Genomic DNA, 13070 nt, shown 5'->3' with positions numbered 1-13070 from the left:
CAAATATAAAGACTAATAGCGTACACCTATAGCCTAGCTCTGAGATGGTATCTACAAGCTGCTGGTATTTCATGACCTTAGTCATGAAGGCTTCCTCTAGGCTTATATCAAAGGTGCATGCTACCTCTAATACAGACACCTCTCTGGACTCTTCATTAACAACAATAACATCTGGTGTGTTAGCAGACAACTGTGAAAAGTGACATTGGTCATTACAGAAATTGAACATGGATGCATTGACACAAGCATGTGTATACATTTTCACTGTAACTGGGAAGTGGAGTGATATGTATATGATGTCCATGTCCATGACCATGTACACAAAATACATATGTCCTTTACTATAAGGCTCACAATTCTGTCATGACGTGCTATATACATTCCTTTGTAAACATAACAGCCATTCAAGATGTGTGATAGTGTTTCTGTAACCTGTTCTGTGGTGTGGTGCAAGCAGCAATGAGGAACCTGAGTGGAGGGAAACCAAATAGAGAGGTTGAGTCTGGTAGGAAGGACTTGTAATCTGGCCTTGGTTGTGAATATGACAATGTCCTCATCGAGTGCAGTGTTTTTTAGAAAATAGTGGGAAACAGAGTGATCAGCTGTGGGAAGACATGCCAGTTTTCCCTGGAGTTTCAGACCAGTCCAGTGTTGTTGTTGTTGATGTTGATGAAGGTCCATGAGAGTCCGTCTGGCCCCTCTATACACACACACACACACACACACACACAAACACACAAACACACACACACACACACACACACACAAACAAACACACACACACACACACACACACACACACACAAACACACACACACACACACACCTATGTAAACACTGGTAAGTGGCACTCCTATCTACACACACACACATACACACACACACATATACACGTACACACACACACACACGCACATAGCTCACTAACCTCTACCACACACACACACACACATATACACGTACACACACACACACGCACGAGAGGGACAGTTATAGTAGCTCACCAAACTCTTACAGGCACGAGCCAAAATCCAGATCCAGTCAGCTGTACTCACTCTCTCTCACTCTCTCTCACTCTCTCTCACTCTCTCTCTCACTCTCTCTCACTCTCTCTCACTCTCTCTCACTTTCTCTCTTTCACTCTCTCTCACTCACTCTCTCTCACTCTCTCTCACTCTCCCTCACTCTCCCTCTCTCTCTCACTCTCTCTCACTCTCTCTCACTCTCTCTCTCTCTCACTCTCTCTCTCTCTCTCTCTCTCTCTCTCTCTCTCTCTCAGAGTCTGATGGGAAGCTGTATGATGCGTACGTGGCGTACCCCCGGATGTTCGGTGGCGTTGTGGGCGGGGAGGCGGAGCTGTTCGCCCTGCACACCTTACCTCAGGTGCTGGAGGGCAGGTGTGGCTACAAGCTGTTCATATTCGGCCGCGACAGCCAACCCGGAGCAGGTAAGAAGAGGCGACGACCAATCGCGGGGCAGATTGCTGAATCGTCGTCGTTCACATTCTGTGAACGTTTGTCTGTTTGGGTTGAAATACGCACAGATGTGAACGCGTTCATCCATGTGTGCGACGACACTGAGATACATGATGTTCTCATCTGATATAGACACCTGCTGTAAGACATATCTCTCCCTCCCCCCTCTTCTCACTCCTCTCCTCTCCCTCCTCTCCTCTCCCTCCATCCTCCCCCCTCTTCTCTCCCTCCATCCTCCCGACTCTTCTCTTCCTCCCCCCCCCCCTTCTCTCCCCCCTCTTCTCCCCCCTCTCCTCTCCCTCCATCCTCCCCCCTCCTCTCTCTCTCCCTCCATCCTCCCCTCTCCCCTCCCTCCTTTCTCCCCCCTCTTCTCTCCCTCCATCCTCCCCCCTCTCCTCTCCCTCCTTCCTCCCCCCTCTTCTCTCCCTCATTCCTCCCCCCTCTTCTCTCTCCATCCTCCCCCCTCTCCTCTCCCTCCTTCCTCCCCCCTCTCCTCTCCCTCCTTCCTCCCCCCTCTTCTCTCCCTCATTCCTCCCCCCCCTTCTCTCTCCATCCTCCCCCCTCTCCTCTCCCTCCATCCTCCATCCTCCCCCCTCTCCTCTCCTCCCTCCTTCCCCCCCTCCCTCTCTCCCCCCCTCCCTCCCCCCTCTTCTCTCTCCCTCCCCCCTCCATCCTCTCCCTCCCCCCCTCCATCCTCCTCCTCCCTCCCCTCCATCCTCCTCCTCCCTCCCCTCCTCCCTCCCCTCCCTCCCTCCCTCCCTCCCTCTAGCCATCGTAGACGCGGTGGAGGAGAGCATGCGGGCCAGCCGTCGTCTCCTCCTGCTCTACACCGGTTCTACGTTCTCCAGCTCCGGCGGTCCCGAGGCGGCCCAGGGGGGTGCGGGGGGTACGGCCGGTCCCGAGGGGGGGCGGCAGCACTACGAGTGCCAGGCGGCCATGCACCGCGCCCTGCTGGAGCGCTCCCTCCGCGTGGTCCTGGTGGAGTTGGAGGAGATCACCCCGGCCCAGCTGGACCTCCTCCCCGAGTCGCTGCGCCACCTCCGGGCCCGGCAGGGCGCCGTGCGCTGGTGGAGACACCAGAGGGGGAGGGGTGGGCGGCGCTGGTGGTGCTGGAGGAGGAGGGGGAGGGGGCGAGAGGAGGAGGAGGAGGAGGAGGAGACAGTGAAGGTGGCGTTGGAGGAGGTGTCGTCCTCGTCCTCGTTGATGCCGTCCTCCCTGGCCCCCTCCTCCTTCCTGTCCCCCTCCTCCCTGTCTCCCTCCTCCTCCCTGTCCCCCCCCTCCTTCCTGTCCCCCTCCTCCCTGTCTCCCTCCTCCTTCCTGTCTCCCTCCTCGCGCTTCTGGAAGGAGCTGAGGTACCAGATGCCCGTGAGGGGGAAGAGGAACCCCGAGAGGAACGCCCTGCTGACCTTGTGATGTGGCGTCCGATTGGCTGTCGGAGAAAAGGGACTACTGTATGAATATTGGCCAATCCCGTATGGACCCATAGCCCCGCCCCCTATCCTCGATGCACTTGTGGAGATCTTGACTGGGGTGGGTGGGGCTTACAGGGGGTGGGGCTTACAGGGGGTGTGGCCTACAGGGGTTGGCTAGGGAGAGAGGGAGCATTATCAGTTCACACCGGGGGAAGCCGAGGAGGAACAATGATTGGAAGGAACATGGACATGGACACACACACATGGACACACACACACACACACACACACACACACACACACACACACTCACTCACTCACTCACACACATACACACACACACACTCACTCACTCACACACGCACGCACTCACACACACACACACACACACACACACACACACACACACGCACTCACACATAAGCACACACACATACACACACAGAGACACATGCATGCACGCATACACACACAGACACACACACACGCACTCACACACACACGCACTCACACGCACTCACACACACACACACACACACGCTCACATACACACACACACACACACTCACACGCACTCACACACACACACACACACACACACACACACACACACACACACATACACACACACACAGCTGACCAGACCATCACTGTAAATAAAAACTATCCCGTGCCTGGTTAAATAAAGAATAAATAAAAGCCCATGTCTACAGTGTTCATAAGGAAGATGTTACCTTCATAAACAATACATTTCATATCTCTGTTTTGTTTGCCATACTGTTTTGCACCAACACTCACTACCTGTAAGTAGTTGATGCCCTATCAAACACATTCTGAACGTATAAAGTTTTGTCTAAAAGTGTCAGTCGTCTTGTATAAAGTTTCCTGGACCCAGGTGAAGCCTTGTACTGGGGGGTATTCCATCAATGTTGCTAAAGGACAATCCAATCTTCATTTGATAAATCTCGCGAGATTTACAACAAAAAGATCAAGCCTTATTTTGAGAACTCTTATCAAAATAAGCCTGGAGTTTCCTTTAGCGACGTTGATGGAATACCCCCCTGGACTCAATGGGCAGAAAGACAGTAGTATTAGTATGATCTCCATACAGGCAGAAAGGTAGTTTGTGAACTTAGAATGATAAGGTTCTATCTCAGTTTAGAATGATAAGGTTCTATCTCCGTTTAGAATGATAAGGTTCTATCTCCGTTTAGAATGATAAGGTTCTATCTCCGTTTAGAATGATAAGGTTCTATCTCCGTTTAGAATGATAAGGTTCTATCTCCGTTTAGGGCAGTTCAGAGATATTGAGCGTCAACGTTTTTACATTCCATTATGTTCTGTGAGATGGAACCTTTGTATTTTATGAATTACTAACTAAAAAATGTCAACATTTTAAAAAATAACACCACACAGGCATTAATAAACACCTAATGGATCAGATTATGTAAAAAACTAAATTTTGGCCAAAATGGAGATAGAACCTTATAATTCTAATGTCACGAGTAGTATTAGTATGACGGCCTATGAATTAGTAAACAAGGAAGTTGGGTGGAACTTATCTTCTTAGCAACGTTTGGGTGTGACCTGGTACCATATCAGTTTACCAGTTTTACAGGTAGAGCTGCAGCTAGCCATGCTGGGACTGGAAGCATAACGACTGGAGGCTACTTACAGGGACTTAATAACATATGTATATACAGTAAGATATTTTTATTTTGAAATCTGTCATTTCTGTAATTAATTTTAGAGGAGATAAACTAGAAAAGGTAGGTAATAACTGAGTGGTAGCCTATAGGTTTTACAATTGTGTAAGTTAAGATTGATGATTAAATGTATTCATATCCTGTATGTGATTACTGAATATGTGATACTAAACTGTGTCAAGTCTATTATCAGAGGGGCTAAAAGGGGTGAGTATAAAATGATGATTTAATATCACGTCATCATGTTTGTTTGGGTGTCTCACAGATGTGCTGAGGTTGTGTTGTGTGTTAGAAGTGTTAGGTCTGTGCACTAGAAGAGGCCTATAGATAGTGCTGGGTCGAAAGGTCATCATTGCGACAGGACAGGACACGCGCTGACACGCACTGCGCTCAGGAGACGGAAATTCTCAAGACATAAAAGCGTCAGAAGCGTCATCTGTCAGGGGAAACTCCACCTAGCCACTCTGAGGTGCTCAGTACAGCCCTGGGAAGGCAAGGTGCTGAGGTTACCAGCCTTCATTATGGTAAGCTTACAGACTTTCTTTGAAAAATGATTCAATTAATGTACAGTTTATGTATTGAAGTGATCAAACTCCCGTGTATTCCTCCCCACCAGACAGAGATGGACTCTAATAGGTATAATTATCTCTAGAATTAGTTGGTAACAACAAGGGCTGTCAAAGAGTTAATCTCATGGTTGGTTAGTTGCTGTGATTAATCACCAATTAATAATTAATAATGGCAAGTTTGGTTTGGGAAAGTTAAGCCGGATGCCTAATTAATAATACAGATGTTTTGACAGATTGAAACCGTTCAAAGGGGAACATGAACATGAACATGTCCCCAATGCTTCTGATTGAATGACTGTTCTTTAGTACTATCAGACTAGCTGTCAAACCCTCAGCCTATGATAATAACTTATATATATATTATGTAATGTAAGCAGGGGCGCATAATATTGTTCTGTTATCCATTTTGGTCGTGTTATGGTTGTGATGTTCTCAATGTTTTCAACTGGCAATGTGTTTGTCTCCTGTTTGTCTGTGTTTTGTCATGTGTGTGTCTTTTATTGTTTATCCTGTTATGTAATATGTAATGATTATGTATTATTATATTTGTATTGTATTGTATTATTGTATTATGATGTATTATGCTTTGTGTTGTAACTTAGGACCCCCTCGAAAACGAGATGGCTCATCTCAAGAGGTTTTATCCTAATAAAATAAATGTACAACAATACAAAACATGTCCAGCACGGCGGTCACACACAGTGCGCGTCCTCTACGCGTCTGCTCACAGCAAAGGTCCGTTTCTCTGTTTCTCTCCCAAACAGTCTCCGCGTATGAATGTATGACGTCATTAACTCTGACAGTCCTATAACACATGATTAGGGTTTGTCAGTAGGTGCGCTCATAGTCTCATAGTGTCATAGTCTCATAGTGTCATAGTGTCATAGTCTCATAGTCTGGCTGCATGGAGGCTGTTAAAGTCCCCGGTGGACCTGGACAGATGTAGTGACTAACTCTCCAGCCAGGGACAGACATGCGTAACAGGGTTGCCAGATGGGCCGGGTTCCCACCGAATGGGCTACTTTTGATCACACTGGGCAGGAAAAAAAACATTTAGGGCGTTTGGCTGGATAAACAGCATTTAGGCGATATCCAAATGTCAGTGTCTGTAAATTACAAAATGCGTGAAGTTGAAACACACACCCTAGTAGCTACATACAATGTGCAGGTTTTTATTTTATTTTTATTTTGCAAACATCATTGGCAACAGACACACAGTTAAGGGCAAAAGATGGGCACCTGCCCCCAATAGTAATTAGCGGTTTTAGACAATAGCCTATAGGTTTCGGGCTGGGTTTAGGCTGGAAATTGTCAATCTCATCTGGCAACCCTGCTGCCGAATGTCCTGTCATCCTGTCATCCTGGTCGTCATTTCCCGACATTCCTGACATTCCTGACAAGTTGAACAGAATAGTAGTATATAGGCCAGTTCCTGAGGAATGAGGAGAGCTGGCGTGCAGATGAGGTCCTTTGTTGTACTCTCAGAGTCTCATGTTTTATGCAACTACAGCGTCTGATCACAACCGCAGGTTTCCATGCTTCCTTGTATTGAGTTTTATGTTGGGAAGTTTTTACAACAAACTCAAGAACAGTTCCCCTTCTACTTCTACTTCTACCCGAACCCGTACGAAGACTGAACGATGGTACCAAAGAAGATAAACTACTGTCTCTCTCTCTCTGTCTCTCTCCTGTCTTTGTCTCTCTGTCTCTCTGTCTCTCTCTCTCTCTCTCTCTCTCTGTCTCTCTCTGTCTCTCTCTGTCTCTGTCTCTCTCTCTCTCTCTGTCTCTGTCTCTCTCTCTCTCTCTGTCTCTCTGTCTCTCTCTGTCTCTGTCTCTCTCTCTGTCTCTCTCTCTCTCTCTGTCTCTCTGTCTCTCTCTGTCTCTGTCTCTCTCTCTGTCTCTCTCTCTCTCTGTCTCTCTCTCTCTCTGTCTCTGTCTCTCTCTCTCTCTCTGTCTCTCTGTCTCTCTCTGTCTCTGTCTCTCTCTGTCTCTCTCTCTCTCTGTCTCTCTCTCTCTCTCTCTCTCTCTGTCTCTCTCTCTCTCTGTCTCTCTCTGTCTCTCTCTCTCTCTCTGTCTCTCTCTCTGTCTCTCTCTCTCTCCAGGTAATGTCAGAGTCAGAGGAGCGACAGTGACAGGTCCTTCCTCTCGTTCCCAGGTGTGAAACATGTTCATGTTTGAATCACAGCGGGAGATGTTCGTCTGGTTGATCGCTGCCGCCTCAGTCCTGCTCCTGAACTCTCACGCTCTGGGTAAGTTACTTTACTTTTACTACTTGCTACTCAAGGCAAGGGCGCACTAGTAGTGGTGCTCCCAAGTCTTACTCACTAGGGCGCACTAGTGGTGGTGCTCCCAAGTCTTACTCACTAGGGCGCACTAGTGGTGGTGTTCCCAGGTCTTACTCACTAGGTCACACTAGTGGTGGTGCTCCCAAGTCTTACTCACTAGGGCGCACTAGTGGTGGTGTTCCCAGGTCTTACTCACTAGGGCGCACTAGTGGTGGTGTTCCCAGGTCTTACTCACTAGGTCACACTAGTGGTGGTGTTCCCAGGTCTTACTCACTAGGGCGCACTAGTGGTGGTGTTCCCAGGTCTTACTCACTAGGGCGCACTAGTGGTGGTGTTCCCAGGTCTTACTCACTAGGGCGCACTAGTGGTGGTGTTCCCAGGTCTTACTCACTAGGGCGCACTAGTGGTGGTGTTCCCAGGTCTTACTCACTAGGGCGCACTAGTGGTGGTGTTCCCAGGTCTTACTCACTCGGTCACATTAGTGGTGGTGTTCCCAGGTCTTACTCACTAGGGCGCACTAGTGGTGGTGTTCCCAGGTCTTACTCACTAGGGCGCACTAGTGGTGGTGTTCCCAGGTCTTACTCACTAGGGCGCACTAGTGGTGGTGTTCCCAGGTCTTACTCACTCGGTCACATTAGTGGTGGTGCTCCCAAGTCTTGCTCACTAGGTCACACTAGTGGTGGTGTTCCCAGGTCTTACTCACTAGGTCACACTAGTGGTGGTGTTCCCAGGTGGGATTTGAAGTCCAATTCACTATCCACTAAATGTTTTAAAATGTAAATGGTTGTGATCATTGTATGAGTCATTTATGTAGCGCCTCAGGTTGTAGCTCTGCAGCGTCTACATCATCCTACAGCAGACCACGTGGTACATTTACAAAGCGTCTACAGGAATGTCGTGTCTCAGGTTTCTGAGGATGTTACCGACATGTTTAGGAGAGCAGCCTCCTGTTTATGACATTCTTCAATTACAGAAAGGGTGTGGGGTTTCAGATCAGCTTTATTGGCACGTGAAACTTACAGTATGTAGTATTATGTTGCCATAGCAAGTGAAATAAACAATAAGAAATTAACAGTAAACATTACACATTACACACACTAACATCTCTATCTCTCTCCCTCCCTCTCTCTCCCTCCCTCTATCGCTCTCTCTCTCACCCCCCCTCTCTGTCTAGAGACTTCCTCTCCCTCTCTACCTCCTCCCTGGCCTTTCTCTCACTACTACACACTGCAGCTACACACTACTACACACTGCAGCGTCCTTTACTCAGAAAGGTGTTTCCTCTCCATCCTGTTTCTGCTCACTAAATGGGTCACAGAGACGAGCGTCTGCAGTAGAAGGTCGTTTAAATCGTTTATATCCCCACCACACACACACATACACACACACACACACACACACACACACACACACACACACGCACTACACTATTTCTTTCCATTTTCAAATACTTGCGGTGCACCTGAAGCCCAGACCCTGTTGTGGCGGCTAGCAGAGATCAGCACATTAAGCAGTTTTTCCAACGTTTTGAAATGCATTGCTGTTTCCTGCAGCCCTCTCACTTCCTGTTCTAGCCTGTGACTGGATTGGAAAGTGTCGATCCTGCATGTTTACCTTCCAGCCTCCGTAGCCAAGCAGCTTTGGTCCAGAGAGACAAACCAGATTACTGTTAATCTACTGTTCATCTACTGTTCACCTACTGTTAATCTACTGTTAATCTACGGTTCATCTACTGTTCACCTACTGTTCATCTACTGTTCATCTACTGGGTTATTCACCCAAAACTCTAAAGCGATGTAGAGCTGAAGAACCTGAACTAACGTCTGTCTTCACTGACTCCTCCAGGGCACCAGGGGGCGGTAGAGCTACACAACGTCAGTGCGGGCCACATCTTCTGGCTCCCCAGTGGTTGTGATGAAGGAGACAGCAACAGCACGGTGACCTGGAGCAGAGGCGGCGACCCCGTGACCCCTGGAGCAGAGGTCATGCCCCCTGGCGTGGAGGTCAGAGGGAAGACTCTATGGTTCTTACCTGCTGACCCCTCCCACAGTGGACGCTACACCTGTCAGGGCAGGTATGACTCCTCCCACATCAGACTACACCTGTCAGGGCAGGTATGACTCCTCCCACATCAGACTACACCTGTCAGGGCAGGTATGAGTAATATAAGTATTAGTTTTAATGTAAGCCGAGGAGGATGGACACATAGCGTGATCTGGGAGTGTAGCAGCAAATGCCTTCGTGAACGTATATCATTGATTTTTAGCCCGACTTTAGAAATGTACCTTTTAAAATATTTTTTTGAGTGGGGCAGTCCCACTCATATTTTTCATTTTATTGGAAAGGCATAATGAAGACAGACAGGAAAGTAAGGAGAAGAAGGGAGAGAGAGGGCATGTCAGCAGGGCATGGGCCAGAATCGAACCCATGCCGACATGGGCATATGTGTGCACTGTAGACCGCGGTGCTAGACCACTGGACCACCCCAGGCCACGAAATGTACCTTTAAAGAACGTTCCTTCCTATGCTAATTCCGATATCCTGCAGTGCACAGATGTTGAACTGCAGCGGTGATGACGGGGGTTTGAACATCCTGTGTAACGGTGATGACGGGGGTTTGAACATCCTGTGTGACGGTGATGACGGGGTTTGAACATCCTGTGTAACGGTGATGACTGGGGTTTGAACATCCTGTGTGACGGTGATGACGGGGTTTGAACATCCTGTGTAACGGTGATGACGGGGGTTTGAACATCCTGTGTAACGGTGATGACGGGGGTTTGAACATCCTGTGTAGCGGTGATGACGGGGTTTGAACATCCTGTGTAACGGTGGTGACGGGGGTTTGAACATCCTGTGTAACGGTGATGACGGGGGTTTGAACATCCTGTGTAACGGTGATGACGGGGTCTGAAAATCCTGTGTGCTGCGTGTCCCCTGACAGGGACCGCGGGGAGACCTGGGAGAAGACCTTCCTGGTGTCGGTGGACCCGGGTCTGTGTCCCGCGCCCGCTGACCTCCGGGACATCCCAGAAGGCTCCAGTCAGCCGCTGGTCTGCAGGCTGGGGAACCTGGTGGCCCTGGACCCCTGGGCCAACATCACCGTCACCTGGCTCAAGGTACCAGAGGGCTGAGCTTGGCTCTTCAAACCAGTGAGCTTAGACCCAGCGGTGTAGTCTAGTGTTTTCTAGTGGGTCAGTGGTGTAGTCTAGTGTTTTCTAGTGTTTTCTAGTGTTTTCTAGTGTTTTCTAGTGTTTTCTAGTGGGTATATTGTGATTTTTCCTCCCAGCCTCATATCGTTCATTTCGGAACGCCATAAAAATAAATCTGCGCTCCCTGTCTAACGTTATATATCTAACATTACATGTTATAAGGCTGATCTGTGCAAGATCCGGTGAGGACAGCCTTGGAGATACTCAGCTTAGCGCCCACACTGTGTGTGTGTGTGTGTGTCCTTCCTGCATGTCCAGAACTGCATCCCTCTGGAGAAGCATGATTGGACCATGCGGTTCTCTGCAGCTCAGGATGAAGATGCCGGCGTCTACACCTGCCTGGCGGAGCTGTCAGGGGCGGAGCTCCACCACACCGCCTCGCACAGCACCCGGCTGCACATCAGCCACGGTACCAACGCTTCCCTGGGTCCACAACACATCTTCTATACAGGAAATACATCATATCATATCGTGAGGTTAGAATTATAAGGTTCTATCTCCATTTTTGTCAAAATTGAGTTTTTAACATAATCTGATCCATTAGGTGTTTATTAATGCCTGTGTGGTGTTATTTTTAAAATGTTGATTTTTTTTTTGTTAGTAATTAATAAAATACAAAGGTTCCATCTCACATAATGGAATGTAAAAACTTTGACGCTCAATATCTCTGAACTGCCCTAAACAGAGATAGAACCTTATCATTCTAAACGGAGATAGAACCTTATCATTCTAAACGGAGATAGAACCTTATCATTCTAAACGGAGATAGAACCTTATCATTCTAAACTCACGATATGTCTGTGTCTGTACTCTGTCCTTAGAATATGCTCATGTTTTCCGTTGACCTGTGTGTTGTCCATAAAGTTTTGTTTACCTGTGTGTTGTCAATAAAGCTTTGTTTACCTGTGTGTTGACAATAACGTTTTGTTTACCTGTGTGTTGACAGAGAAAGGCCTGGAGCCCCCTTACCTGCATCATCCCAGAAACGAAACAGTGGTGGTGGAGCCAGGCACGTAATGATGATGTCATCACTCTGTCACGTAATGATGATGTCCTCCTGCCTTCAAAGCGATCATACTGAACACATGAAGATTTGTATTGATAAGAGTGGACAAGCTTAACTGTTCATAATGAGTCTCCTCTCTGATGACAGGAGGGAGGGGGGGCGGAGCCTAACTGTTCATAATGAGTCTCCTCTCTGATGACAGGAGGGAGGGCGGAGCTTAGCTGTTCATAATGAGTCTCTCTGATGACAGGAGGGAGGGCGGAGCTTAACTGTTCATAATGAGTCTCTCTGATGACAGGAGGGAGGGGAGGAGCTTAACTGTTCATAATGAGTCTCCTCTCTGGTGACAGGAGGGAGGGGCGGAGCTTAACTGTTCATAATGAGTCTCCTCTCTGATGACAGGAGGGAGGGCGGAGCTTAACTGTTCATAATGAGTCTCCTCTCTGATGACAGGAGGGAGGGCGGAGCTTAGCTGCTCGGCGTTCCTGGGGCTGGCGGCCGGTGACTCTGAGATGTTCTGGCTGGTCGACCAACAGTTTACTGAGGACTTCCCTCAGCTCACTGAGATCTGGGAAACGTGAGTACATGTCTAAAGCTGTGTGTGTGTGTGTGTGTGTGTGTGTGTGTGCGTGTGTGCGTGCGTGTGTGTGTGTGTGTGTGTGTGTGCTGGCAGTGACCATGTAGTTCTCTCTGTTCCACCAGTGTTGAGAAGAGCAGTGTGTGTGTGTGTGTGTGTGTGTGTGTGTGTGTGTGTGTGTGTGTGTACGTGTGTGTGTGTGTGTGCCCCCCCAGGATGGAGAACAGCAGCGGTGTGTTCGGCCGGTCCAGGCTGAGCGTGTCCGAGGTGCTTCCTGAGTTCCTGGGCGTCCCGTTCCTCTGCGTCGCCCAGAGCCCCGCAGGCCACGCCTCCAGAGAGGTGTGGCTACAGGCAGGTAGGCCCCAGAGAGGTGTGGCTACAGGCAGGTAGGCTCCAGGCAGGTAGGGTCCAGAGAGGTGTGGTCCAGGCAGGTAGGGTCCAGAGAGGTGTGGCTCCAGGCAGGTAGGGTCCAGAGAGGTGTGGCTACAGGCAGGTAGGCCTCCAGAGAGGTGTGGCTACAGGCAGGTAGGGTCCAGAGAGGTGTGGCTCCAGAGAGGTGTGGCCACAGAGAGGTGTGGCTCCAGGCAGGTAGGTCCAGAGAGGTGTGGCTACAGGCAGGTAGGCCCCAGAGAGGTGTGGCTCCAGGCAGGTAGGCCCCAGAGAGGTGTGGCTCCAGGCAGGTAGGGTCCAGAGAGGTGTGGCTCCAGGCAGGTAGAGTCCAGAGAGGTGTGGCTACAGGCAGGTAGGCCCCAGAGAGGTGTGGCTACAGGCAGGTAGGCCCCAGAGAGGTGTGGCTACAGGCAGGTAGGCCCCAGAGAGGTGTGGCTA

General features: G+C 49.2%; 1 protein-coding gene across 1 annotated transcript in view; it reads left to right on the top strand.

Moving 5' to 3' along the window:
• Positions 1 to 3823, top strand: part of LOC308162923 (interleukin-1 receptor type 1) — a 27652-nt gene extending 23829 nt beyond the window's left edge. The window contains exons 12-13 of the mRNA XM_080537064.1: positions 1280 to 1447; positions 2245 to 3823. Of these exons, the coding sequence (XP_080393190.1) occupies positions 1280 to 1447; positions 2245 to 2888 (812 nt within the window). The 3' untranslated portion in view covers positions 2889 to 3823. The remainder of the gene's footprint in view (positions 1 to 1279; positions 1448 to 2244) is intronic.
• The last annotated feature ends 9247 nt before the right edge of the window (positions 3824 to 13070 follow it).

Source organism: Nansenia antarctica (assembly GCF_963989245.1).
Source record: "Nansenia antarctica genome assembly, chromosome: 7".
Lineage (NCBI taxonomy): Eukaryota > Metazoa > Chordata > Actinopteri > Argentiniformes > Microstomatidae > Nansenia > Nansenia antarctica.
Note: the sequence above shows the minus strand (reverse complement) of the source record. Positions and strands in the feature narration are given on the sequence as shown.